General features: G+C 40.6%; 1 protein-coding gene across 9 annotated transcripts in view; it reads left to right on the top strand.

Moving 5' to 3' along the window:
- The first annotated feature begins 2,479 nt into the window (after positions 1–2,479).
- The window catches only part of LOC106145337 (zinc finger protein 699-like), a 33,985-nt gene continuing 9,095 nt past the window's right edge, over positions 2,480–27,369 (top strand). For 2 of the 9 annotated variants that reach the window (XM_078043071.1, XM_078043072.1), the window contains exons 1-5: positions 2,480–2,614; positions 22,698–22,798; positions 23,157–23,280; positions 25,424–25,453; positions 25,920–26,061. In XM_078043071.1, the coding sequence (XP_077899197.1) occupies positions 22,751–22,798; positions 23,157–23,280; positions 25,424–25,453; positions 25,920–26,061 (344 nt within the window). In that variant the 5' untranslated portion in view covers positions 2,480–2,614; positions 22,698–22,750. The other 7 variants (XM_078043073.1, XR_013436428.1, XR_013436427.1 and 4 more) reach the window with 7 other exon arrangements.

Raw genomic sequence — 27,369 nt, forward strand, 5'->3', positions numbered from 1 at the left:
ACCTCTTGCTCAGAATTCAGGGTGAGATGGGGATAGAAAATTCTTAACTTTCTTCTAGTACAAATTTTTCCTTCAGTGATTTCAATGAGAGTCTGCAGTCTGAAGAGTAATGCATAAAGCATTTAACATCTGCTACGGTTTGAATACGAGGTCTCTCTCAAACCGCTGTGTGAATGCAGAAGTATTCAGAGGTACAATGATTGGATCAGGAGAGTTGCAACCTAAATGGTCCACCCTAGTTTGGATGGAATGTCTTGTCCAACTGTAGGCAGCTGGAGCATGGCTGGAGGCAGTGGGTCATTGGGGTTGTGTCCTGGAGGGGTTCATCATCCCTGTAGCCCCTTTCCCCTGCCTCTCTACTTCCCTGCTGCCATGTCCTGAGCAGCTTCCGTCTACCTTGCCCTTCTTCCACAATGTACTGCCTCATCTTGGGCCCAGAACAATGGATTTATCCCACCATGGACTACGTTTCTGAAACCACGAGATGAAATAAACTTTCCCTTCCTTAAATTTGTTTTTCTATTTTTGGTGTTAGGAATTGAATCCAGGGGCACTTTACCACTGAGATATATCCCTAGTCCTTTTAAATAATTTTTTTTTTGTGTGTGTGTGTTGAGACAGAGTCTTGCTAAGTTAGTTGCTTAAGGTCTTGCAAAGTTGGTGAGGCTGGCCTCAAACCTGCAATCCTCCTGTTTCAGCCTCCTGATTTGTTGGGTTTGACAAGTGTGCACCACCACCACCATGCTTGGCCTCTAAGTTTTCTTGTATTTTGATCACCACAATAGAAAGCAGACTAACACTACATCTTTTTTTTTTTTTTTGAGAGAGAGAGAGAGAGAGAGAGAGAGAGAGAGAGAGAGAGAAGAGAAGAGAGAGAGAGAGAATATGAATTTAATATTTTTTCTTTTAGTTTTTGGCGGACACAACATCTTTGTTTGTATGTGGTGCTGAGTATCCAACCCCGGGCCGCACGCATGCCAGGGGAGAGCGCTACCTCTTGAGCCACATCCGAAGCTCCAACACAACATCTATTTACTCAACTTCTCTATCTTCCTTGTTCTAGGCACAGATGGTATGTTAGTTAGGTTTCCATTGCTATGACAAAATACCTGAGAAAAACAAAAAGAGGAAAGGTCATTTGGCTCCATTGTTTCTGGGCCTGTGGTGAGGATGAACATCCTAGCTAGGAGCCTGTTGGAAAATGAAGATGCTCATATTATGGCAGCCAGGGAAGCAGGAGCATAAAGAGCTTATTTTTTGAACAAAACCCATCCCCCCCCATCCCATCCACCTACTGATGAGGTCAGCACTCCATCATCTAATCACCTTTAAAGGCCTCCCTTGTGAACACTCCTGCATTGAGGACCAAACCCTATGAACTTCTGGGAACATTTCAGATCCATACAGAGCAGATGGAGTTTACAAACAATTGGTCCTATCTGCAGATTATTTTTATAAAATCCCGAATATTTGGGAACATTTAGGTGATCACATTAGATTTTTTTTCTCATGGATTTTATATTGTGTGATTACATCATTACCTTTTAATAGTATTTTAAACCCTTCTAAGGATGCTATTGTTCTTTACTCCTAACATACACAAAATCATACTGAATCAGACACAAGTTTTTTGTATAGAAAGTATCAATATTAGTTGAAACGTCATTTTCCATGTTATAATTTAGATAGAACTCCAATAAAAATACCAATGAACTTATTTTTTTTCTGAAACCTGACAGGGTAATTATGAGGCCCATATAGAATTGAAATCCCAAAAACAGTGTGAATATGGTCTGGTTAGTCCTAAAAGAAGTCCCCTTTATCTTAAGTGTAGTGTTGATGCTTACTTTGACAAATAGAGGAAAAAAAATCAAGAAATTGACCCAAATGAAAATGCAAATGCAGTACAATGTATTACTGTACGGCTGGAAACTTAAATGAACGGGCAAAAGACTGTTAAAATTAATTAATTCAGAAAATTGATAAAAATTTGCAAGTTAAAATTGAATCTATACTTACACTATATGCCTAAAAATAAAAAACCATTGAGGGATTTAAATGTGAAAAAAGAAAACACAAAACCTAGAAGAAATAGTGTGAGAGTAAAATTTCCCAACTAGGACTCAAAACGGTCACTTAGTTAAAAAAAAAAAAAAAAAAGAATCCCACATTAAACTACATAAAAATTAAAAGTTCTACATACAAAAAAAAGAGAAAAAAGAAACAAAGAAATGACCAAAGTCAAAAGGCACTCTGGGAAACTTCTAAGATGTTCCCAGTGTCTGTCCAGAACACACCAAAATAAAGAAACCGCGGTCTAGGAGAAGATGCTATCGGACCTACGACCCCGGGGCTCACAGCCACCTCCGCAGTGGCGGCGCCCAAGGTAGAGTAGGCGGGGCGGAGGGCTACAGGGCATTCTGGGTAGCGAGGGGCGGAGGCCGCGCGGAGGCCTCTGGGTATTGTAGTCCAGGGAGGAGACGCACCGCGGAGGATTCTGGGTGTCGAGGTCTCAGACCACGCCCAACTCCCTGAGTCTGTGTGGGGTTGATGGGCGGTGCTCTGCGTTTTCTTGTCCCTGATGTTTGCGTCATCGTTCACGTCATTCGCTCGGGTAAGCGAGATTCCTGCCTTTCTTCTGTCGCGAGTGTTCTTCCTTCTCCGAAAGGAGGGCGGCGGGGATAGGACTGGCCCCGCGCTTGGGCGGGAAGGGGGCTTTGTGGCGCGAAGCGCTGGTGGGACTCAGGTCTGGAGTTGGCGTGTTCTTGGCCGAGGGGACGAGGCTCCAGATGAGCCTTTGGAGGACACCCTGGGCGCCTCTGCCCCGACAGCCCCTGGTTAGGGGTGCCACTCCCGTCTTTGTCCCTGGGCGCGTGAAGGGACAGTAAATCTCTGCGCGGGATCTTGGAGGGGTGGCCGGGTCCCCGAGGTCCTAGTGTGTCTGGGTCACTGCTCCTCGGGTGGGTGTGGGGCAGGTGGCCAGTGAATCTGAGGAGTGAATTTTTGAAGGGGAGGGGGCTTGTGATGTATGGAGGGCAGAATACGGTCTGTCTTGCCTCTAGTTCTGGGTGAGAGTGCGAGCGTTTTGCTGTCGACAGAAAAAGGTTAAAATTAAAAAAAAAAAGACAGAAAAAGTAAAACTTTTATTCATCCAAGGTATGATTCCACGTACGTGAAAAAAATCCTAAGGAGGAATCTGTGATCAAACAAGTAGAACTAACAAGTGAATTTAGGAACGAGGATAGTGTAAGTGCTCGGTTCACAAATGAGGGAAGCAGGAGATGGGAAGCAAACCTCCCATCAGCAAGCTTTTCATTTATTCTGCAGCCAAGTCAGTCGATCAGGCTCCTGAGGGCTCATTTTCAGGGCAGGGGAAATGCCTTGTCCTTGCAGAAGGAACATGGGTTTTGTAGTTTACAATGAGGATGAATTTAATCATTGGAGACTGCAGGCGTGCAGTTTGGACAGACAGGGACCTAGTTGTGCAGGTTAAAATTTTAACTCAGGAAGGCATTTGTAAAAAGTTTGAAGCTCCTTGTCACTGGGTGACAACTCAGGTGTTCACTGCTTATCTTCCTTCCTCTGGGACCCATTGTCACCTAGAGCTTCACTAATAGCTTTTTTGTTTTCCAGGACTCATCTGCAGTGGGAATGGGTAAGAGTCCAGGGCCCAGCATTTCAGTATTTGCTTCCTTCCTTCAGGACCCATTGGAGTTGGGAAGGGCTAAATGTTTGCTTTTGGTGGAAATGCTGGGGGCAACCTGCTTTTCCCTCAAGGCCCATTGATTCTGGGGAAGGATGTGTACTGGAAGAGGTTCAATGTTTGGCTAATTTTCTTCCTTCCTTTGGAGCCACACTGCCCCTCCATTTTTCTTGGGGGGGCTGTCTTGTAGGAATATTATTTTCCATAACACTTCAGATGGTATTTTTAAAAAACACCTGTAATTATAAGGGGAAGCAAACGCTATCAAAACCATCACATTACTATCAAATCAAAATATTTTGGGGGCTTGGGATGTAGCTTAGTGGTAGAGCTCTTGCTTAGCACATAAAGGCCCTGAGTGCAACACACACACACACACACACACACACCAAAAATAAAAATAAAATATAGGAAATATCTTTGTGACTTTGAATAGGTGATGATAGAACAGTTGGTACCTGAAAGGATGTTATTTTTTTTAAATACAAAGAAATCATAGCAGAAATAAATTTCTTTAAAATGCCTTTCAACTTAGAGAAGATATGGAATTCACTGTTTTTCTTCCCCAACTGGTTGTTCTCCAGTGTTTATTAACTTTCTCCAAGATGATATTTCTCATATCTCAAATTGACTGATTTGTTACTGCTGGTCATATATTTTCATCATGGTCATACTAACTTCTTTGTTCCTGCATGTGTCACTCTTAATTTCCTATTTTTCCTGTCTTTTATCACTTTGTTTTTAATGAAGAAATTAACTTAAAATACTGTCAAAGGACAAAAATACAATTTATAGATTTTTCTTCTTTTTTTCTTTTTTCTTTCTTTCTTTTTTTTTTTGGTACTAGGAGGTGAACCTAGGGATACCTTACAACTGATCTACAACCCTAACCCTTACTTTTAATTTTTAGACAAGTTGCAGAAGCCAGCTTTGAACTTATGATTGTCCTGACTTAGTCTCCCAAGTTGCTGGAATTACAGGCCTGTACCACTATGCCTAGCTAGTTATAGATCCTAATTGGTTTTGTTTTCTACTCTAGAATTAGGCAACGCTTTATTTCAAAAAATAAAATCATTGTTTCTGGTCTGGGGTTGTGGCTCAGTGGCAGAGCGCTTGCCTAGCACAAGTAAGGCACTGGGTTTGATCCTCAGCACCACATAAAAATAAATAAAGGTATTATGTCAAACTACAACTAAAAAATTAAAAAAATATTGTTCCAATTATCTAAGCAGAGGTTAGTCTTATAGCTGGAAAGAGCTAAAGAAAACAGAAGAATAACAGATTGGTTTTCAGGTTAGTTCAAGTTACCTGTTTTTGCCTAAGGATTAAGGCATTGGAACTCAATTATCATACCAATTGAAACTGTCCTGTTTAGGTAATGCATCTCTCTCATCCTGATTTCTTAGCGGGTTCCATGAAAATAAGAGGAAAATTGTAATGGAAACAACAGTGAAAGATCTTCTCAAAAGTGGTAGGAAGCAGTACTAATGGAAGGACTTATGCAGTATTCCAGCTGCTACCTGGAATGTGAACCTTGGTCCTCTTTTCACAGGAAAGCAGAGAGTTGAAACTCTAGACCTCATTCTAGTGTTTCGAGAAAGATTTAAAAAGTCAGACACCAAAGTCATGCAAGAGAATTTTATGAGAAGTGAAAGTGAGGTGAAAATAAAAATGAGACTTAAACAGAAAGCATGCTCAAGGGAGAGAGTGGTCCGTCTCCAATCAGAGAACAACATAGAAGATAATGCTGTCCCCAATTTTATTACTGTTTGATGTTTAGCAGACCTGGGGACAACCTTCTTTGCCAGTCAGTTATTCAGTTCCTCCTTCATGTCAAGCAGTGGAGTTTCTGACCTCAGTTGGTCCTCTGTGGAACTGTCACGGTGGCCATCCTCTTTAGGGGGGGCTTCATCCACAAGTCAATCCCATGTTAATGTGGGCACTGGGGTCAGTTGCTGGTCAAAAGTTACCTTAGTGCGCCCATGCTACTAAAGAAATCTTCTTTCCCAGACAAATGAAGACAACTTTAGCCATAATTCCTAGCTTTATGTCAACATCAATAGACCCTAACAAGAGTTATGCCATTAATCCTTTTCTCTTGACATATTTCCCAATTAGCTCCTTTTGCTTCTATTTCTTTTCTACAAGGTAACTACCACACTTTGCTTTCTTGTTTACTTTGGAAGTAGTTTAACGCAGACCCTAAAGTAATGTAAAGAACACCTGTGACCTTGCCTGCATTTCACTGCTCATTGCTATCTACTATCTAACAATCTCTACCCTTTGACTGTGGACATCTGGATTTTTGACTTAAGTGACTGGACAATTGTACTCTGCTCCATAGGTTCAATATGCATGTCAAGAGATTATAGAACTCTGGGTTGGGGTTGTGGCTCATCGGTAGAGCGCTTGCCTAGCACTTGTGAGGCATGAAGCCCTGGGTTCGATCCTCTGCCCAAATAAAAAAATAAATAAGTAAAATAAAGGTATTGTGTACAACTACAAAATAAATATTTAAAAAAGAGGTTATAGAACTCTTTGTTTATGGTTTCTGTTCTTTTTATACATTCTGGCCCATGTTCCTTCTCAACATTCAAAAGCCACTAGAAGTTCCCATTTTCCTGCCTTCCTTGAAACAATGATTCAGAGCAATCACAACCTGTATCTCTCAAATTGCAATTTCTAATGTAACAGTGGTCCACTTTATGCTTTGAATATCGCCCTCACTGCTGTGCTACTGAGATTTATTTTTAAAAGGACACATTTCTTTCTCTTTCTCTCTCCCTCCTCTTCCCTAATCTCTCTCACTCCCTAATCTCAGGAGAAATAGTCTTAATTTTCTTCCCCATCCCAGGCAGAGTTATCTGTCTTTGAACACATGACCGCCCCACAAAAATAGTTGAACTGATTTTAGGGATGGTACCAGAAGATCTCAGAAATGATTAATCCCAAATTAACAAGTAAATTACAACTCCGACAGAGAACACAATAGAGAATGCAGCCTTTGAATCACCTCTTTAAAAATCCCATTTCCCTGGATGGGCAGAACCACAGCCTCTGGGATAGCAGTCCCCTGTGTTTCTCTTTTGTTAGCAAAGTAATTCAACTTTTTTCTCTTTTTTCTCCAAACTCTGTCCTCATTATTGGATTGGCATTGGGGACAAGAACTCAGCTTTCAAAAACACTAAGACCCCCAAATCCTTTTTTGCTTTTGCAGTTTTTGAGTTTGGTTTGATCAGCCTGGTGATATGGAACTTTAGTATGAGTGACTGTATTCTGATGGTTAGCCTGGGCTTCTGGGGCTAGTGCAGGAACTTGGTGCAAAACACTGGCTTCCTATAATTTTTATTTAACAGTTAGCTTGTTAAACTTAGAATATCAGTACTACTCTCAGTTACCATCATTTTGCTCTTGTTGCCAAACCTCAGACCTTGCCCAAATGCCAATCCAATAATGACATGGTTTTGAGAAAAAAGAAGAAGATTTATTGCTTTGTTAACAAAGGAGACACCTCAGGGGACTCCTGTCCCAGAGGCTGTGATTCTCCCCATCAGCAGGAGCAGGGGGCTTTTAAAGAGGTGACTCTTGGGCTACTTCCACAGGTTCTCTATCTGGAGTTGTAATTCACTTGTTAATTTGGGAGATAGTCATTTCTGAGATCTGGTACCATCCCCAAAGTCTGGATTACTTTGTTCCTATGGTGGGTGTGGACTCAGGGACAGCAGGGAGAGAGGAACAGGAAGACACATGTTCTTTTTTTTGATTTTTTTTCTTAGTTGTAGTTGGACACAATACCTTTATTTTATTTATTTATTTTTATGTGGTGCTGAGGATCGAACCCAGGGCCTCACACATGCTAGGTGAGCGCTCTACCGCTGAGCCACGACCCCAGCGCTTCTATGGACACAAACATAATATATTTATTTGTGTTTATTTATTTTTATAGTGTGGTGCTGAGGATTGAACCCAGGGCCTCACACATGGGAGAAAAGTGCTCTACCACTGAGCTACAACCCCAACCTGAAACATCTCTATTTTAAAAGTAAGTTGGAGTGTCAGAGCATCGAGGGTTACAGTGTCAGCACCTCATTCATGAACCAGGAAGACTATCACAGCTATCAAGAGGCTAATACCAAGATTTGGAGCATGCTTCCTAACCAAGGTCTCCATTGATTCAGACCAACTAAAATCAAGGAGTCAGGGCTGGAGTGTGGCTCAGTGGTAGAGAACTTGCCTAGCATTTGTGAGGCCCTGGGTTTGATTCTCAGCACTGCATATAAATAAGTAAAATAAAGGTCCATTGACAAATAAAAAATATTTAAAAAATTAAAAAAAGTGCCAGTTGATGAGTACATTTATTTTAACCAAGTAGTCTGTTCGTCAGCTAGGTCTGTTCAAAACCCAGTATTTGTCTATTGCAATATCTGCTCAGATTCTTACTGGTCTAGACAGTAGGTGGAAATTCTGAAGTTAACCACTAGGTGGACTAAATGATCTCCTAGGACCTGTAAGGATTTGTGTTTGACTTAGCCATCACTATTTCAGGTTACACATAGAAGCTGCTGATTGTGAAATTCTAACCTACAACATTGTCTGGTCAAGTGAAAGAGTCTTATTATGATAGGGAGTCTTATCCTGATGGTCTCTGGAAAATATGCCCACAGCATGAAGTCAGCAACTTCTTGTCCTGGTTTCCAGTTTTGAATGTTGCCAGTTATGGTATCAGATATTTTGGTGAACGCTATGTGGTCCATGCATCAAACATAGAATTTGTCACTTGGAATTTATATCAAGCCATGCAGCTTCAGTGTATAGAGCTTCAGGAACCAATGAGTTTTTGTTCTTGGTTGGAGAGTTGTAGTCAGATGTTGTGAGCCAGCTGTGGTCTGTGTTTGTGAGCTGTGAGCATCCGAGCACATGAGAGGACTGGATTGACATTGCTGCTCTGAGTGGGCTGTACGATGTATGTGTCCTTTTTGCTCACTCTGCCTTTGATCGCACACAGCACCTGAGATGGGTGTGGCTTTCCAAGATGTCAGTCAAATCTGCTGACTGCAAGACATTACCAAGCAACCCCCTGAAACCCAATCCCTTGCCTTATTTGGGTTGAACTTTCTCAAATGTCTTTCTCCCCAATAAATGGGATGGTTTTCAGGTGGCACTCTCTTTTTCCAATGGACCCTTAAAGTCGAGAGCCATCCCTGATTTCTGCAAGTAAAAGGTATTTCTCTGTGTTATGTGCTTCCTTTGCTGTTTTCTTAGTCATTGATGTAGCCAGCTCTTGTGAACCCAGCCCAGCTAGCTGGCGATAGTCAATATTAAAGCAAACTAGAAGGATTCAGAATCCAGTCATCCTATGGGTAGATCATAAAACTACAAATAATGAAGAGGGCTACATTTCAATACTGGGTATACTATTTTTTTTTCTCTATAATCACCCCGATTTTACCATAGATAATCAAAGTAAGACTGGTTTGTTTGCAAAATAGGGTCTAGTCTTCTGATAATAGACTTATCTTGGAGATATTATAAGGCAAATTCTAGGTCATGGTAGTAAAGCCAGTATCACAGTAAAACTAGCCACAAGTTTTTTGGTTCCAGTGCCATATTTATGTATTTACAGTATATTTATACCATACTGTATAGTCTATTTAGCATGTAAAACATGTTTAACAAATAATATATGTGCCTGTTTTAGTCAGCTTTTTCTCTGCTGTGACAAGTACAGGAGGAAAACTTTATTTGGAGGCTCATGGTTCCAGAGGTCTTAATCCATAGATGGTAGGCCTAATTAATTATTCAGGGCTCAAGGTAAGGCAGATCATCACTGCAGAGGGAAGCAGCTCAAGACATGAGCCAGGAATCAGAGAGAGACACTAAGGTCAGCTCACAAAATATACACCCCCAAGGCATACCCTCCCTCAAAGACCCTCCTCCTCCAGCCACACCCACCCTCCAGCCACAGTTACCACTCAGTCAATCCTAATTCACTGATTGGGATAAGGGTCTCAAAACCCAATCATTTCACTTCCAAATATTCTTGCATTATCTCACACATGAGCTTCTGAAGGATACCCCCCCATCTAAACCATAACAGTGCCTTAATGAAAAAGACTTAAAAAATGCTCATGGTTATCTGAGTCACCAGGGAGTCATATCTTTTTGCTGTGGTTAGAGTTGTCTTGGTGTTGGTGATGGCTACTGCTGTATCAGGTAGTGACTGCTGAAGCTTGAGATTACTGTGACAATATCTTAAAATAAGACACAATAAAATCTGCTGCATTAATCAATTCTTCTTTTCATGAAAGAGTTCTTTGATAGCATTTTGTCCACAGTAGAACATCTTTCATAATTGGAGCCAATCCCCTCAAATCCCGCTGCTGCTTTTATAATCTAAGTTCATGTAACATTCTAGATCCTTTGTTGTCATTTCACAGTGTCCAGAGCATCTTCATCTATAGATGAAGACCCCTCTCAAAAAGTCACCTTCTTTGATCATCCATGACTGTTGGAATCAACTTTTTCCAAACTCTTATTAATATTGATATTTTTACTTCCTCTCATGAATCACAGATGTTCTTAATAGATGGTGAATCCTTTCCAGAAAGTTTTCAGTTTACTTTGCCCAGATCCATCCTAGGAATACCTGTGGCAGTTAGAGCCTTACAAAATGAATTAAGACTTGAAAGTCAAAATTACTTCTTGATCCATGGACCACAGAAAGGATGCTATGTTAGCAACCACAAAAACAGTATTAATCTTATTGCACATCTCCATCAGATCCCTTGGGTGACCAGGTGTGTCATCAATGAGCAGTTATATTTTGGAAGGAATCTTTTTTTCTGAGCAGTAGTTCTCACCTGTCAGCTTGACAGACTCAGTAAACCATGCTGCACACATATGTGCTCTCACCCAGGCTTTGTGGTTCATTCCCAGAGCACAGGCAGAGTGGCAAGCAAGCATTCCCTTGGGGCCCAGGATGGTCACAGTGGTAAGGGAGCATTGGCTTCAACTCAGGTCACCGGCTGCATCAGCCCCTACCGAGGAGTCAGCCTGTCCTTTGAAGCCAGGCGTTGACTTCTCCTTGGCTGTGAAGACCTGGGTGGCATCTTCTTCTAACCTGAGGCTGTTCCATCTACTTTGGAAATCTGTTGTTCAGAGCAGCCTCTTTCACCAGTTGTCTGAGCTGGATCCTCTGCATAACTGGCTGCAGCTTTTCTATCAGCACTTGGTGCTTTTCCTGGGACTTGAGTGTCATGGAGACAGCTCCTCCTCTTAAACCTCATGAACCCTTCTCTGTCTGCTTTCTTCTGCAGCTTTTTTTCCTTTTTAACTTCATAGAATTAAAGTGGGTTAGGGCCTTTTGCTCTGGATTAGACTTAAGAGATTGTTGTGGCTGGTTTGATCATTTATTCAGACCTCTAAAACTTTCTTCGTATCAGGCTGTTTCCCTTATCATTCCTGTTTTCACTGGACTGATGCTTTTAATTTCCTCTGAATATTTTTTCCTTTGCATTCACAATGAGCCATAGCTTTTGGCCTATCTTAGCTTTCTGTGTGCCATTCTCACTAAGCTTAATCAGTTTTAGCTTTTGATTTAAAGTGAGATGTTGAACATTTTTTTCCATATGTTTGTTGGCCATTTGTATATTTTTCTGTGAAGTGCCTGTTCAGTTCCTTTGCTCATTTATTGATTGGGTTATTTGTGTTTTTGGTGTTAAGTTTTTTGAGTTCTTTTTATATCCTGTTTCACCAAACACATAGGCACTATTGTAGGGGTTATTAATTGGCTTCTTTTTGACATTTTGTTGTTATGGTTGTTGGTTTGTTTCAAGGAACAGGGAGTCCTGAGGAGAGGGAGCCATATAGAGAATGGCCAGTTGATGGAGCAGTCACAACGTTTACTGATTCAATTCTCTGTCTTACATGGGCATGGTTCATGGTTCCCCAAGAGTTAAAATAGTTAACATCCAAGATGACTGATCACAAATCACTGTGACACATAATTATGGAAAACTTGAAGTAATAGGGAAAATTGTCAAAATGTGACACAGGGACATGAAGTAAGCATATACCATTAGAAAAAAAAAGTACTGAGCCAGGTGTGGGGCACACACCCATAATCCCAGCAATTTATGAGGCCGAGGCAGGACGATTCTAAGTTTGAGACCAGCCTGGTAATATAATGAGAAATTCTCAAAATAAAAATATAAAAATGTCTGGGAAGTTAGAGAGAAAATAGTACTGATAAACTCTCTGGTTGCCACAAATCTTCAACTTGTAAATAACAGTATCTGTGAAGCACATTAAAATGAATTATAATGAATCATAGTATGTTCATATTTGAGCAATTGTAGCCAGAATAACCCTATAAACTCCTAAATTTGTTTTATTAGAAATTTTAAAAGAATCTTATTTTTGAAATTTAAAGACTTTAAGGCTAAGAAGCTAAACCCAAGGCAGACGTCAGACTTTACCAGAAATACTTTATATGTTGATCTTGGGAAAGTTATATGTTGATCTTGGGAAAGAGCTGTTTTTTTTTTTTAAATTTTTTAAAAAGGTTTCTGCCTGTTGGCCTTGGTTTTTGAGATCTTTCCTAACCAGGAAAGATCTGTTTCTGTGTTTCTTTTTTGTACAATCTTGCAGTTGGAGTTTGTCAGAGGTCAAGTTAAGTGGAAGAGATTTGTATTTGCAGGTCTGTCTGTTTTAAAGGTTCCTGTCTGTCAGCCATGGTTTTTGGGATCCTCTCTTGTTTGTCTCTGTTTGTTATCTGTTACTGGCCCTTTAAAACATGGGCCATGCTATGTCCATCTTACTAGTAGCCTCTTGGGGAGAAAGATCTTGGCTAAGTGGGCCATCTATAGGTATAAACCTGTCTAAGAGAAAGATGATTTATTGTAAACAATCTGCCTTTGAATGGTTTTCTGGATTATTATGCAATCGTACAAATGGAGTTGGCCTGTCAGAAGTAAATTATACGGAAGAGATCTCTGTACAGGCATTTATGCACTTGCATGATAAGGAGTCTGAATAGTCAGAAACTAAGTTGAAGGTGCAAAAAGGCACTTCTGATCTGCAAGGATAGCAGAACTCCAGGAGAAAGTGTTAAAAAAAAATTAAATCCTTCAACCCAGTTCTGGCACTTCTAGTACTATTTCCCAGCTTGGCTCCAGGCAGCTGCAGATCATCTCTCTGTGGGTGAAGGACACCAGCCCTGGGCGGGGAAAAAAATCCCAGGAAACTGTCAGAGCTGTAGAAAAATGGGCAATGAGAACCTGGCCTCTGCCATGCCTTCTAGCCCCTTTTGCCCATGGGGGATGGAGGCTGCTGGCCACAAATAATGTGGCAGTAAGTTCCAACACTGTTAGTTTATGACCCGGGGACCAGAATAGTCTCCTCTGTTAAGATCTGACAGGACACCCCCTTGACCAGGAGATATCCATCACTGGGGCAGAGTAATTCTTGCTATAACAGTATTCCATCAAATTAAATGCCTGGGGACACACTCATACATTGCTGGTGGGACTGCAAAATGGTGCAGCCAATATGGTAAGCAGTATGGAGATTCCTTGGAAAACTGGGAATGAAACCACCTTTTGACCCAGCTATCCCACTCCTCGGTCTGTACCCAAATGACTTAAAAACATCATACTACAGGGACACAGCTACATCAGTGTTTATTGCAGTACAATTCACAATCGCCAAACTGGAACCGGCCTAGATGCCCTTCAGTAGATGAATGGATAAAGAAAATGTGGCATATATACACAATGGAATATTATTCAGCAGTGAAAGAGAATAAAATCATGGTGTTTGCAGGTAGATGGATAAAGTTGGAGAATATAATGCTAAGTGAAGTAAGACAATCCCCAAAAACCAAATACCAAATGTTTTCTCTGATATAAAAAGGCTGATTCATAGTGGAGTTGGGAGGGGGAGCATGGGAGGATTAGATGAACTGTAGAGAGGGGAAAGGGGAAAGAGGGGGAGGGAGTGGGTAAGGGGGTAAAAAAAGATGTACAAAAAGACATTAATGGTGTGAATATATTTTGTATACAAGCAGAGATATGAAAAATTGTGCTTTATATATGTAATATGAATTGCAATGCATTCTGCTGTCATATATGACAAATTAGAATAATAAAAAAAAATTCCTGGGGCGACTGGCAAGACAAACAACTGCACCCAGAAAAGAAAAAAAAAAAAGCAAACAAGCCAACCTCTGTTTTGTTGGCAGCTTCTGCAAAGGGATTTTCAAGAAAGCCTTAAAAAAAAAAAGATGGAAAGGGTCTCTTCTATTGAATATCAATATGCCTGTGTAAGACCCAAAGAAGACTCTGGGTACATTTGAGAGTATACCTAGAGTCACTTTACATTTAACTCACTTAAAGTTGATGACATTGTTTAATGATAAGGAATGCAGATGAGGCTCAAAATTATCCTGTTCTCCAACCCCTTGAATACAACCTGGGAGAAAAAAGGCACAATTTTTGTATATGCCAGATTGTTCGACCCTCTTCTGAGATGAAATTTGTTATATAAATTAAATGTACAGATAACATTCATAAGGATTGTTTCAGAATATGAATTTAAGAAAGGGTCTGAGACTAGAAAAGAGATATAAGAAAGTTGTAGGTATGGAAATATATTTTATTTCAGAAAATTAGAAGGTAAAAGAAATGTTTCTGGATGAAGTATTTTTGTATGGTAAAGTAAGATTCTTCTAAAGTCTAAGATGAAAGAGAAGCCAAAATTAGGAAATAAACAAGTTGTAGAATGTCTTAAGTTGCAGAAGGTTTGTGGAAGGTAAATCTCAAAAAATTTGGATTATTTATATTGGTTATAGTTAGCAAAAGTTATTCAAATTTTAATGTACTGATATGAAGCAAAGTCTGAAACTTTCCTTTCCCTTACTTAGGTAAAGATAGTCTTAAAGGAATTATGGTTTGTACCTGTTTTAAAGTCTTTTAAACGAAGACTTTGTAACTGGTTAAATAAACCACTATTATTTTAGGTTATAACCATATAGTCGATACCCTAAGTATATATGACTAGATATATGTGTACATCTGAGAACTATATTTGTCTGAGCCTTGTCTAAGTGTTATGTAAAAGTTTCTAAAATGAGCTGGTTTGCTGACAAGGTAACCAATAAGTGCCCTTCTTTACATTGTATCTGATGTAGAAGGGCCACACTGCCATTGGAAGACCTGTTAAGATGTAAGTATCTGTTTGCTTTGACTAAATCTATTTCTGATCATTAACACTGTTTCTCAAATATATAAGAGATTTAAGGCTATCCTTTTACTTTTTCTAGTACTGCTAACCCATGCAGACCTGTGATTATTGTTTCCATAAGCTATGGATTCTAAATTTTACTTTAAAAGTTAAAATTAGTTAATATAAGTACATCCGTGTAATTGTGATGCTAACCATTTCTGGCTTCTTTGTATATTAGATGTATTCATGTTCTTCAAGTATACAAGCCTTTTAAAATGGAAAGTTTGAAAAAAAATTTACCAAGTTGTTCTCCAAATCAAAATTGTTTGTAGTAATAATCTCCTTCAGATTTATATAGAAATAACTAATTTAGCTTGTATTTATTTATGTCATTTAATGTTTTCTAACTGGATAAGGTAACCTATCATCAATATTTACAAATAAAAGATTGTGTTACTCTTAACACTGGGATGGGACTTTAAATGTACTTTTGGAAGATAATAAGGGGATCCTGATTTGTTCAGAGGTTGACATGGTGGAACATGAGAACATTCTGCTCCCTTTTCCATGAAAGGGAAGTTAAAAGTTCTCTTAGTCTCTCTGTTTGATTATGTTTCAGATATAATATTGTATTTTGTTAACTGATATCCAGATAGACCCAGGAAATAAGACATGATAACTTCATAGAATGATATTTTAAAAGTGGGGAGGGTAAAGATCAGATTCAGAAATAATACACATTTCAAGATTTGACAAGAGACCAGCCTTAGTGGAGTTAAGGCTCTGCCTCTTGTTCTTTTTCATGTTCACATGACTCTGAAGTAGGCTAGAATTAAGCTTATCTAAAGTTGTGTTCAAAAGATACATATATATTTTCCTTTAAAGATTACTGTGATCTCAAAGTAAATGGTATGTAATACAAAACTTAAGTAAAGTTTTGGGTAAATTGTAAAGGTATTTAGGTTTACAAGAGTTTTTTAAAAGTAATATGTATATGTAATTGAGATGGAAAATATATAGGTTTTTTAAGAGGCTAAACAGACCCCAAAGAAACATTAGTGTTCAATTTGTATTTTTTCTTTTAAAGCTTTATAACTATTGCCTGTTAGTGTTTTGCAGAAGTACTACTTCTAACAGAATAACCTGAATTAATTTGAGATAATAAGCCATCACCTATAGGACAAATAGGATATAATGCTACTTCTAGTACCAATACTGACCCCAATTAAAAGAAAGGGATGACTGAAATTATAGATACTGAGGTTATAACCCATTACCCCTACTTTAAGACTGGTGAAACTAGCCTGCTGGATGTTTAAAGCCAAAAATGTGGAGAACAAATCAAGAAAATAAAAGGGCCAAGGAAAGAGCAGCCAGTATTTTGGTCCTTCCCCTCAAAGGTCAGCCAGGACCCATAGAATGACAGGACCCCTCTAAAGTATCCTTTAGTGCTGGTGAGTCACCTGACCTCCTTATCAGGGGAAGCTGGAGGACCCTAGAGAACAGGCAGCTAACCAGTGTGCATTCTGCAGAGAGGAGGGTCATTGAAGAGGGAGATGTCTCTGATGCTTCCAGAGGAAGCCATGTGTGGTTGGCAAAACTCTGACTCATCCTGCAGATGGCATGACAGGGAGAGGAAGGCTAAAGGAGCCAAGAGGCTTTTCAAATGTTCCTAAGGGTGGTCTCTGAGGAATCCCAGCTGACTCTTAACAGTAGATAGGAACAAGGTCAATTTTGACCAACTTGGTCTTAAACACCTGGTAGGAGAGTATAACCAAAGCATAGCCATATATGAACATTTAAAAGGAAAGACAATGTTTTTTTTTGTAAAAATGTAACTTAAGATGTACACTTATGTTAGCCCTACCAAAAGCAAGTGAAGCTGGAGGCTATAAAGCAAGTGTTCTTGTGTCTGAATGCCTAATAATAATGATCAAAAAGGACTCCAGGGTCACAAGTTTGTCCTGAGTCAATTTGAGCCTGATCTTATAGACCTACACCTAACCTCCTACATAGATAAATTTTGTCCTAGAGCACACCACACCCACCAATGATTATGAATTTCTGTTTTCAGAGACTGGCTGAAATACTAATTCCTTTTGTGTAATTATTTACAAAAAAGATAATGTTTTGCTCTCTTGTTTGTTGTTGTCTTCTATAATCCCTGCCCTATGTGTGCCTTGTCCAGTTACCCACCACCTGCTACCATGGACCTCTGGATTGTCCTGATGCTGAATTTAACTGTCCATTTCCCACCTGATAGAGGAAAAGGACTTCAGGTCACTTCCCCCACAACTTCACCCCACCCCCCCTCAGCAGGAAGCAGCTTGGAGATGTCATTGCTCATTTTTTCCCCATAGATATGGCATGTAGAAATTGATAGTGGGGAAATGTCACAGTGGCCCACTTTATGCGTTGAATATAGCCCTTGCTGCTCTGCCACTCGACTTATTTTTAAAAGAACATTCTTCTTTCTCTTCCTCTCTCCCTCCTCCTCGCTGATCTTTCCACCTCTCTAATCTCACAGGAAACAGGGTCACCTTTTTCCCTATCCTAGGCAGAATTGTTAGAGCACACCCACCACAGGAATGTAGTAATTCAGACTTTGGGGATGACACCAGAAGACCTCAAAAATGACTGTCTCCCAAATTAAAAAGTGAATTATAACTCCAATAGAGAACATGTAGAATGTGGCCTTTGAATCACCTCTTAAAAAAACCCCGTTTCCCAAATGGGGAGAGTCACATCCTCTGGGATAGGAATCCCCTGTGTTTCTCCTTTGTTAGCAAAGTAGAAATCCTTCTTTTTCCTTTTACTCCAAACTGTTCTTGGTATTGAATTTGCATTGGCGACATGGACTGAGCTTTTGATTACGAGACAACAACAGAAAAATAACTGATCAGTTAACATCATGTTACTTCAGGTAATTTTTTTTTTTTTTGGCAATGGTGAAGGCAGAGGAAACTTCATTACCATGCCAAATGAAATTGGCCTATTAGGAAAATTTAGTTATTTTTGCTCTAATTCTGATTGGTTTTACCTGGTTGCTTGGATCTCTATTGTTAAATAACTCCATTTTAAGTTTTAACCTGGTCTGTTGGGGACTAGTGCAGGAGCATAGTTCAAAACATTGTCCTCCTTAATTTTACAGAGAATAGCCTAGTGAAATCTTTATACTTATCATTTCCATTTATAGTCAGTCTATTACCATATATTCTATATTAAAAATAAACAGAATCATTTTAATTTATAGTTAGCCTTTTTACCTATATTCTGTATTAATTAAAATAAACATTAGAGAGAATAGTATGAGCCCCATGTAAATATTACCCAGTTCTAAAAATTATCAAGTGTGGCCAATATTGTTTCATTAGCTTCATAGGGTTAAAAGTCATGTTTTAAGCACAACTCAGACATTATTTTTAGTTATAAATAGTTAGTGGGTTTCTGTTTTAAAAAACAAAACAGTTTTAACACACAACAAAATTGATGACCCTTTAGAATTATCTAATAATTGATTATTGTTCACATTTATTTGGTTGGCTTAAAACTCTTTATAATGTTTGTTGAAATCAGGATCCTGATATCATCAGGTCATTCTTTGCATTATTAAGTTGTGTGTTAGGACTCTTTACTCATGACTACTCATTCCCTCATGTGACTAATTTGTGGAAGGTTTGGTATTTTCTTTTTAAAATAGATGGACACAATACCTTTATTTTATTTATTTATTTTTATGTGCCTCACACATGCTAGGCAAGGGTTTTACGACTGAGCCACAACCATACCCCCAGGCTTGGTATTTTCAAATTCCAAATATCAAATAACTGCACAGGGTATTATAAGAAGTATATTTGGTCTTTGTCTAAAACCATTGAGACTGGTTTTCTGAGTAATAGAAGTGTCTTTTGTTTTAATGAGCCCTTTTAATTAAATCTGAGTTTACAGTAATGAAGTAACTTAGGGTGGGCCTTATAGATAGTCTGGGGTAGGCTGACCAGCAGAGAGACCAAGTAATTAGGGTCTGGGACTCAGCCTCACCCATCAACTAACTGCTGAGAAGACTGGTGAGGGGATAGGTTGGATATTAAGCTCAATGAAATTTGAACAGCTATAGGAATATTGGCACAGGCCTGTCATCTCAGCTACTCTGGAGACTCAGGGAGGATTCCAAATTCCAGGCCAGCTTGGGTGGCATAGTGAGATCCCATCTCAAAAGCAAAACTAAATAAAACAACCCTTGAACAATAAAATTCCATGAGCCTTCTGGGTTAATAGTATGCAGAGGTGCTAGGAGGGTGGCAGACCTAGAAAGGGCATGGACACTCCATGTCCCTTCCCTACCCCAGTACATTTCAGTATCTAGATATTCATCTCTGTCCTTTATTTATTTTTTTTGCAGTACTGGGAATAAAATCCAAGGACACTGTACCACTGAGTTCCATCCCCAGCTCTTTTTATTTTTTTATTATGAGACAGGACCTCACAAAGTTGCCCAGGCTGGCCTTGAACTTGGGATCCTCTTGACTCAGCCTCATGAGTAGCTGCAGTGACACCCACTTGTATCCAGCTAGTTGGGTTGGGTATGCTTGGGTTATGCATTTGTGGATTCATTCATTTTGGATAGAAAAATATAACTGTGTAGTTAGACCTACAGTGGTTGTGTCTGTACTGAATGTATATAGACTTTTCCCTTGTCATTATTTCCTAAACAATACTTAACTATTGACAATAGTGCTTGCATAATATCAAAACCAGATTTTCAAACTCTGATGCTGTGTTCTTGCAGCAGGCCCCAGCTGCCTGCCAGTGACTTCTTTCTGGCTTCTTATCTCATAAATTTGAAGAATGAAATCCATAGATGAGGGAGAGTGAATGTAAAAAATGCAGGATTTATTCAAGTGAGAAGAAAAGAGACACAGTTCTTATAAAGCGAGAGGGGAACCAGTAGGGATTACCACTTAAACGCACTGGTCTAGGGGCTTATATAGCTACTAGGTAGAGGCATTGTTCAATATCCATGGTAATCAGGTCTTAGAAAAGTAACAAGACTCTTGGTCCAGCCTGCAATTCTGATTGGTTATCTCTTGAGTCTATAGCCTTCACTCAGGTCTGTCTTGCTTCCCTTTTCTTGCTGCTTTGGGACAAAAGAGTTGACTAGGTTGTTTGAAATGTTTCTACAGGTTAATGTCATGGAACAGCCTTTAATTTAGAGAACCTCTTTGGGAAAGGGGAGGCCTATTTCCTTAACTGCCTGTTTACTATCTGTCCATTCTACTTTATTCAATATTATGCATTATAAATCATCTAGGGATGATTTAAAGAATAGAGGGGAATACTGGTTTTGTGTAGGATAGTTGCAAGCACACCATTTTATTCAAGGTACTTGACGTCCTTGGATTTTTGTATCTTCAGGGCGTCATGGAACCATTTCCCCCATGGATACTGAGAAAAGACTGAAGTGTTATTCCTGAGTTCTGTGAGCCATTCTAGCAAATTGAACATAAGAAAGCAGGCCTTGGGAACTTGCGTATAGCCAGTAGGTAGAAACAGGTCTGAACATAGGGATTGGGTTGGTGTCTGAAGTGGGGACTCAAGAGACTGATTTACCTCTGGGACCTGGAACTCCCTCCAGGAAGACAGTGTTGGAATTGAATTATAGGAAGCCCAGTGGGTTTCTGCTGAAGAATTGCTTGCAGTGTGGGGACCCTACCTCCTGCCATATGTTAGAGGGTGGAAAGACAGGCTGTTTCATCAGACTGCTCCAAAACACTGACCCAGCTCTAGGGACACAGGGCCCTTAGTCCCAGATCAGAGTGTGGAGCTGAGTTTGCAGATAGTTGAGCTCTCTAGACCTTGATCAGGCTTCTGGGTGAGAATTGTGCTGGTGCCCCCAGAACTTGCTGATTGATGTTAGAATCAGGCTTGTTCCCACATGGGGGACAGTTGCATGCAAGTACACTGGCTTCTCTCGCTTCCCACAGGCTAGCCATCTTCAGGTTACCCTTCTACACGGGGAGCAGAAGAATGTCAGTGGGACTCCAGAGAGCTGGGAGAGAGGTCAGACTTCCCAGAAATTTCATCCTTGTGGTCACAGGATGGATGTTTTTCTTTCACTGGCCCTTGCAGCTGCAGGGTGAACGCCAGTGCAGGTCCCGGGGAAGTGATCTGGTTTATCTGGCATCCTCCCTGTGGGTGATTGGCCTGTGGGTGCATTGCCCATTAAGTAGTGAACCATGAGCCACACTCCAGAGCAAGTAGAGCAAAAGGTAGGAATGTCCCTGCTCAAGTGCCTGGTGATGATGTGTCAGGGAAGGGTAGGAGCAATAAAGGTCACAGATGGTTCCAGAAGGGAGGACTTAGCTGGGTGTGGTGGTGCATGTGAGTACTGATACAGGAGGATTACAAGTTCAAGGCTAGCTTAGCAAGACTCTCAGCAAATTAGTGAAACCTTTTCAAAAAATAAGTACTGAAAAGGCTGGGGATATAGCTTGGAGGTAAAATGCCACTGAGTTCAATTCCCAGTCCAAAGGAAAATAAGAAAACAGAGGGGCAGCAACTCCTGGGGATTTGGCAAGTCCAGGATTTGGGGAACAGGGTAGCAGTGTGATCCCCATCAGGCTGCCATTGTGCAGATGGCCCAGCTGCGTGGTGGAGAGTTTGTTGTAGCCAAGATTCTCATGTAGGCTGGTGGGTGAATCAGATGGATCTTGAATGGGATTGGGTTATATCAGAGGAAATAACCTGTGCGAGAAAATAGGGGTAGTCTGGGTGCTTTGTCATACCCCAAGTGAAGTGTCATACCCAAAGAAAACTGTGGATCCCTGAAACTGTGCAGTTCAAGGGAGATTTGAAAAGGCTAGCAGAGTCTTCACATCAAAGTGGTCTGTCAGAAGAACACTGTATTTTCTGGAAATGGCATGGGCTGGCCTCAGTGTCCCTATCACATTGTTTCTGCTTGGAATAGCTGTGGGCAGCATGACCAAGATATGGTCTCAGCAGTGGAATGTGGACATTTAGATTCCCAACTTGAGGGTAATGGCGGCCACACCTGATGTTCTGTGAGTTCTGGGGAAGGTGCAGAGTACTCAAGATGTCTGGATATATGTGGCTTGGCAGACAGCACATTTCATATTTGGTTGGGCTTTCAGCATTACACAACTGGGAGGTGCATTTACAGCTCTGCTTAGTGTCCCTGGGAGAAGAGCCACTGCTCTGGGCGGAGCTGGCACTGTCAGTTGGCCACAGGTGCTTGAGCTCCCTGTGTGCGGGCATTTTAGCTGGGGCAGGCACTGCCATCGGCATGCCTCTGCTGCTTCCTGCTGTCCTCTCACAGGGTGGCTGAGACTGGAGACAGTTCACAACTGCCTCCTTCACTTATCAGCATCAGCCCTTGTTCTGAAAGGCTCTATGTTGTTCACCTCTGAATTGCATGGGACAGAGGACTGGATGCCAGCCCGAGGAGCCCAACTTGGTCTTGAAGCCACCTGGGTTTTCCAGAACTTTAGAATAATTGTGGTATGATGCATCGATACTTGGGGGAAACAGGGATTGACTGTTCAGTGCCAAAGGATGCTTTGTAACCCGGGAGTCTAGTGGTCTGAGGAACATCCCTGAATAGGATTGAAATTTACCTGGCTTCTACAGAGAAGCCAGATTGGGCACCTTGGTGCAGAAAAGATGAGCCATGCCCTTTTCAGCAGTGCTTGCTTCGCTCATTCAAGTATACTCTGACAGCCCCTGAAATATCTCCATGTTCAATTTTGGGCAGGAATGCAGATCTGGGCTTGATCCTAGTCCTGAGATCCCATTGAGGAGATTTACATGTTCTGGGAAGTTAAAACTGTCAATTTTCATTTTGTCAGAACATCAGTAAGTATATTTACCTTGTTTGTAAATTCATGGACTGAATATCCAAATTGAGAAAGTGGCCCAAGGCATGAATCATTAAATGTTTGTAATGTGTTTTTATTTACTATTCTTATGCCCTGAGAAAACACTGTAGTTTAATTGATGAGTTTTTCTCTTCCTTTTGCCTGTGTTTGAAGCTCCAGGTGGGTTGGAACTGGGTTTTTCTTGCAAGCCCCACGAAGAACTGCCTAGCTGCTTGACACAGCAGGTTTATAACTACTGGGGAGGGGTGGCAGAGCCTTGGGACCCAGGACACCAGGTGGTAGGACGTGGAATATCCCCAGCTGCCTGATGAGCAGGGCTAGGCTTTGTGTTGCAGGATATTGTGGCCTTTATGGATGTGACTGTGAATTTCCCTCAGAAGGATTGGGGGCTGCTTGAGTCCTGCTCAGAAGACCTTGTACAAGGAGGTGATGAGAACTTTGACAACCTGGTCTCTCTAGGTAAGCCTGGCTGCTCTTAGGCTTGGCTCTTGCCTCCTGTGGCTCTGACTTTGCCATAGGTTTAGGCTCAGAAACAAGGACATTGCTTCCTCTATTTTCCTGGGGAAAATCTGACTCTAGTAGAATCTCACACTGGCAGACACTGCCTTCCTAGTCCCTTTTCTCCAAGCTGGGACTCTCCTGCTAAGGCAGTAGACTCTTATCAGGGTGCTCCCAGGTCCACACACTCCGCGTCCTGTCTGGGTCCACCAAATAGCCCGTTAAGCCTACAGCCAAGAGTCACCTCCCTATTTTTTTCTAGAAGCAGGAGTTCCCCATTGTAAGCTGGAACTCATCATTCAACTAGAGCAAAGGGAGGAGCCCTGGGGAAAAGAGCCAAGTTGTCTGCCAGGCACCTCTCTAGGTGCACGGGAAGGACAGGGCCTTGGAACCCAGTGTAATCAGTAGTGCATTAATTCATTTAAAATTTTTCTTCTTCTTATTATTTTTGCATTAATTCATTTTAATGTTAGTATAATGAAATACCTGAGTCAGCATAGTTATACAGAAAAGAGGTTTATTTAACTCACAGTTTAAGTCCAAGTTGAGGGCCCATATCTGGTGATGGCCTTCTTGCTTGGAGAGACACTAGGCAGCACAGGGCATCACATGGCGAGACAGGAAACATAGGTGACTGTGTCTCTCCGTCCTCTTCTAAAACGATCAGTATTCAATTATGGAGTCTCTGTCTTGGTAACCGCATCTAATTCTAATCATATCCCAAAGGCCCTGCCTTAAAACACCTAGTCAGACTAAGTTTTCATCATTTTATTATTATTATTTTCACAGTATTGGGGATTAGATTGCCCTGTGGGGCATTCTATATCGAGCTCCATCTCAGCCCTTCGTGTTTTTGTTTTGAGGCAGGGTCTCCTTAATTTGTTGAGACTGACTTTGAACTTACATTCCTTCTGCCTCAGCCTCCTAAGTTGCTGAGATCAGAGGTCTGTCCCTCACACCTAGCAGATTTCTACCCTTTTAGTACCTCATAATGGGTACCAGATTCCGACTTGTGAACCCTTAGGAAATACATACGAATCACATCTATACGGTAGTGAGGAGGAGACTTCTCTGAGGCCTGGGAAGGAGGCAGTTTTCCTGGCCTCCTTGGCTGCTCTTCAGCCTGCCTGGCTCTTCCTCCTTTCCAGGTCTCTGTCTTTGCCTGAGGGAAGGGCTACTTTGGTGTCCCTGGACTCATCTTCCTAAGATTCCCCCTTTTCTCCATTTAGCTCTCCTTTCTCCCGTCTTTCACCTTTTGCCAACTTCTTGTGACTGCCTGACTCTGGGAGCTCAAGTGCCTCTGCCCTTCTCATACCATTTGGTGTTTCCTATTTTTGGCCTTTTGGTCTGCACATCACTCTCCTACTTCAGTTTCTGTCTGTCACTTTGTTTCTCTTCTCATTTATTGTATCATTGCAGTACTTGAGAAATACAATACAGCATGGAAGACACAGAAATAAGCATCTGTTGGCCGTGTCCCCATCTTAAGAAACTAACCCCTTTCAAGGCCCTACTTCCCCTTCCTAGATTGTATTTCTCTGTGTTTCCCCCAGAGATAGCCATTACTTTTCAACTGGTCACTATTGTTCCCAGGTGTGACTTTGTTCTATTTCATATGTTCATGTTCCTAAACTATATGGTGCTGATGTCCGTGTTTCTTCACTTGACGTGACTGACACTGTGCTGCAGTATTTTCTGCTGTTTGCTTTGCTTTATGATGATGAACGAGAGAGATTTTCTCTATTGTGGGTTTTGCGATTCATTTATTCTCTCTTGGGCTTTATATAATTTCAGTGTCTAAAGAGAACACAGTTTGCCCATTTCCTTGTAGATGGACAGGTAATTAGTTACTGACTTGGGCTTCGTAACAGAGCAGCTGTAGTCAGGCCTGTTTGTGTCTGTTAAAGACCTGGGTACAGGTTTCTCTAAGATGCAAATGAGAGGAGAGTTGCCACACCACAGCTGTACATATATATCTTCAGCTCCTCTGAGGAGATTGTTCTCCAGTGAGGTCACACCACTTTCTCCTCCTGTATATCCTCACCATCAATTAGAAATATCAAACTTTATTGATGTGTAATGGATATGACATTGTTCCCCGCAGGTTTCAGCTTAATCAGCAGTGAGTTTGCAGGTAATTGGCATATATCTGTCAGTCACTGATATGTTTTCTGCTATGAGATATTTGCTTATATCTTTGGCCTATTTTTCTCTTGAATTATTGCATTGCATTATTCTCTTATTGATTTGTAGAAATTCTTTATAAATCCTGGAATTTAACTCCTGATTAAGATGTTTTCCTAGATCACCCACTTAATAGATGTTTTCCTAGATTACCCTCTTAATTGCCTTTTGTAATTTTGTAAAGATGGATTTCACTTGAATTCGACAGTCTGTTTCCTGTATGGTTGTGCTTCGTGTCTTATTTTGTGCATTTCTATTCTTAATTTTTGTATTTCTAATTGAAAGCATTTTTTCCTATTCCTAATTGTTTGTTTGAGGATAGTTGATTTCACTGAGAATGATGTGAAAGTTGTCTTTTGCTTTGCTGTTGGTATCTATCAGCAGAAATTTTTGAGTGTCATTTCCTGTTTTCCTAGACTATTTTTGTAGAGATGGAGATTCTCATTTTGTTTCAAAGTGGTGCTATTTGACAGGATTCCCAACTCAAGAGCACCATCTCCTGTCAGTGGAGGGAAGTGCAGCTTCCTTACAGGATGGTTTTCAATTTGGCTTCTTGAGGTAGGAGTTGCATCTTCCAATTTTTTTTTCCTTTTCTTTTAAAAAATCTTGTAGGATTCAGAAATTCCCTTCCTCTGCTACTTACTCCCTTCCCTCCTGTCTTCAGAGGTCTTTATTTCTTTCTTCTCTACCCTTTAACCTAGATGTTTGCCTTTGTAGGATTCTCTCTTCTTTCGTGTACTCTTTAAAGTCCCTGTAGTCACTGATTTGCTTTATTAGGACTACATTTATGACTATGTTGATAATAACTATTTTCATTTACTTTAGAATAGACATGTGCTATTTTGGAACAATGTTAGTTTAACTTGAGACCCTTTGTTCCCCCCTTTTCACACTATTTTTCTGGTCTCCTTCACTCCCCACAGTGGGATCACAGGAGAACTTTGCTGAACACTGGTGTTAATTCTTATCCTTATCCATAATTGATCATTTGTAAGTTTCTTTATTTTGTTATTCTTAGGGAGTCAGTTAGGGGTTTATCTGTTTTTACTGATCATTATAGCCTTTTGGAAGATTGTGTAGATCCAGATTTAGTTGGCTGCCATTATCCATGGATATTTGATATCTTCCTCTATTTATTTATGGTACTGAGGGAACCCAGGGGTGCTGGGTTCCCTGCCCCTTCCCCCCTTTTTTGGGAGAGTATCTCACTAATTTGCCCAGGCTAATTTGCCCTCCTGCATCCTCAGCCTCTTGAATTGCTGGGATTACAGGTGAGCACCTATAAAATGTACATTTTACATTGCACCTTGCAAAATGTGCAAATCTTAAGTATAACTTTATGTGATATCTTATATGTACACAGACCTGTGTAATCTGAGGCCCTGTCACAATACAGATCAATTACTGTTACCTAGCAAAGTTCCTCTGTGCCACTATATATAGTCATTTTTCCCCTATGTCTATCAGAAGCAGCCTTTGTTCTTATTTTGTTCAATATGCATTGATTTTTCCTTTTCTAAAAACTGCATGTAAATGGATTGTATGAAAAAGATTAGCAGATTGCTTGTTTATAGTTATTGACTTTTCAAAAACATTCTCTGTGTGAAGCAGTTTCATTCAGACTATGGAATATTTTCTCAATTCTTGCTTCTACCTACCTGTACACACTACTCCCTCCAGGGGAAAAAAACAACAACAAACAACAACTACAACAAAAACACCCATTAAGAGACCTGGAGCTGCTTGTACTGAGTTCTCACCTGCATGAGGTCTCTGTTTTTTCTCTGATATATGGTTGGTTCCAGGGGTTAGAAAAAATAACCTGACCTTGGCCAGGTCAGGCTGCTATATAAGCAGATTGGGTGG

This window comes from Ictidomys tridecemlineatus, chromosome 3, assembly GCF_052094955.1.
Source record: "Ictidomys tridecemlineatus isolate mIctTri1 chromosome 3, mIctTri1.hap1, whole genome shotgun sequence".
In the NCBI taxonomy this organism is placed as follows: domain Eukaryota; kingdom Metazoa; phylum Chordata; class Mammalia; order Rodentia; family Sciuridae; genus Ictidomys; species Ictidomys tridecemlineatus.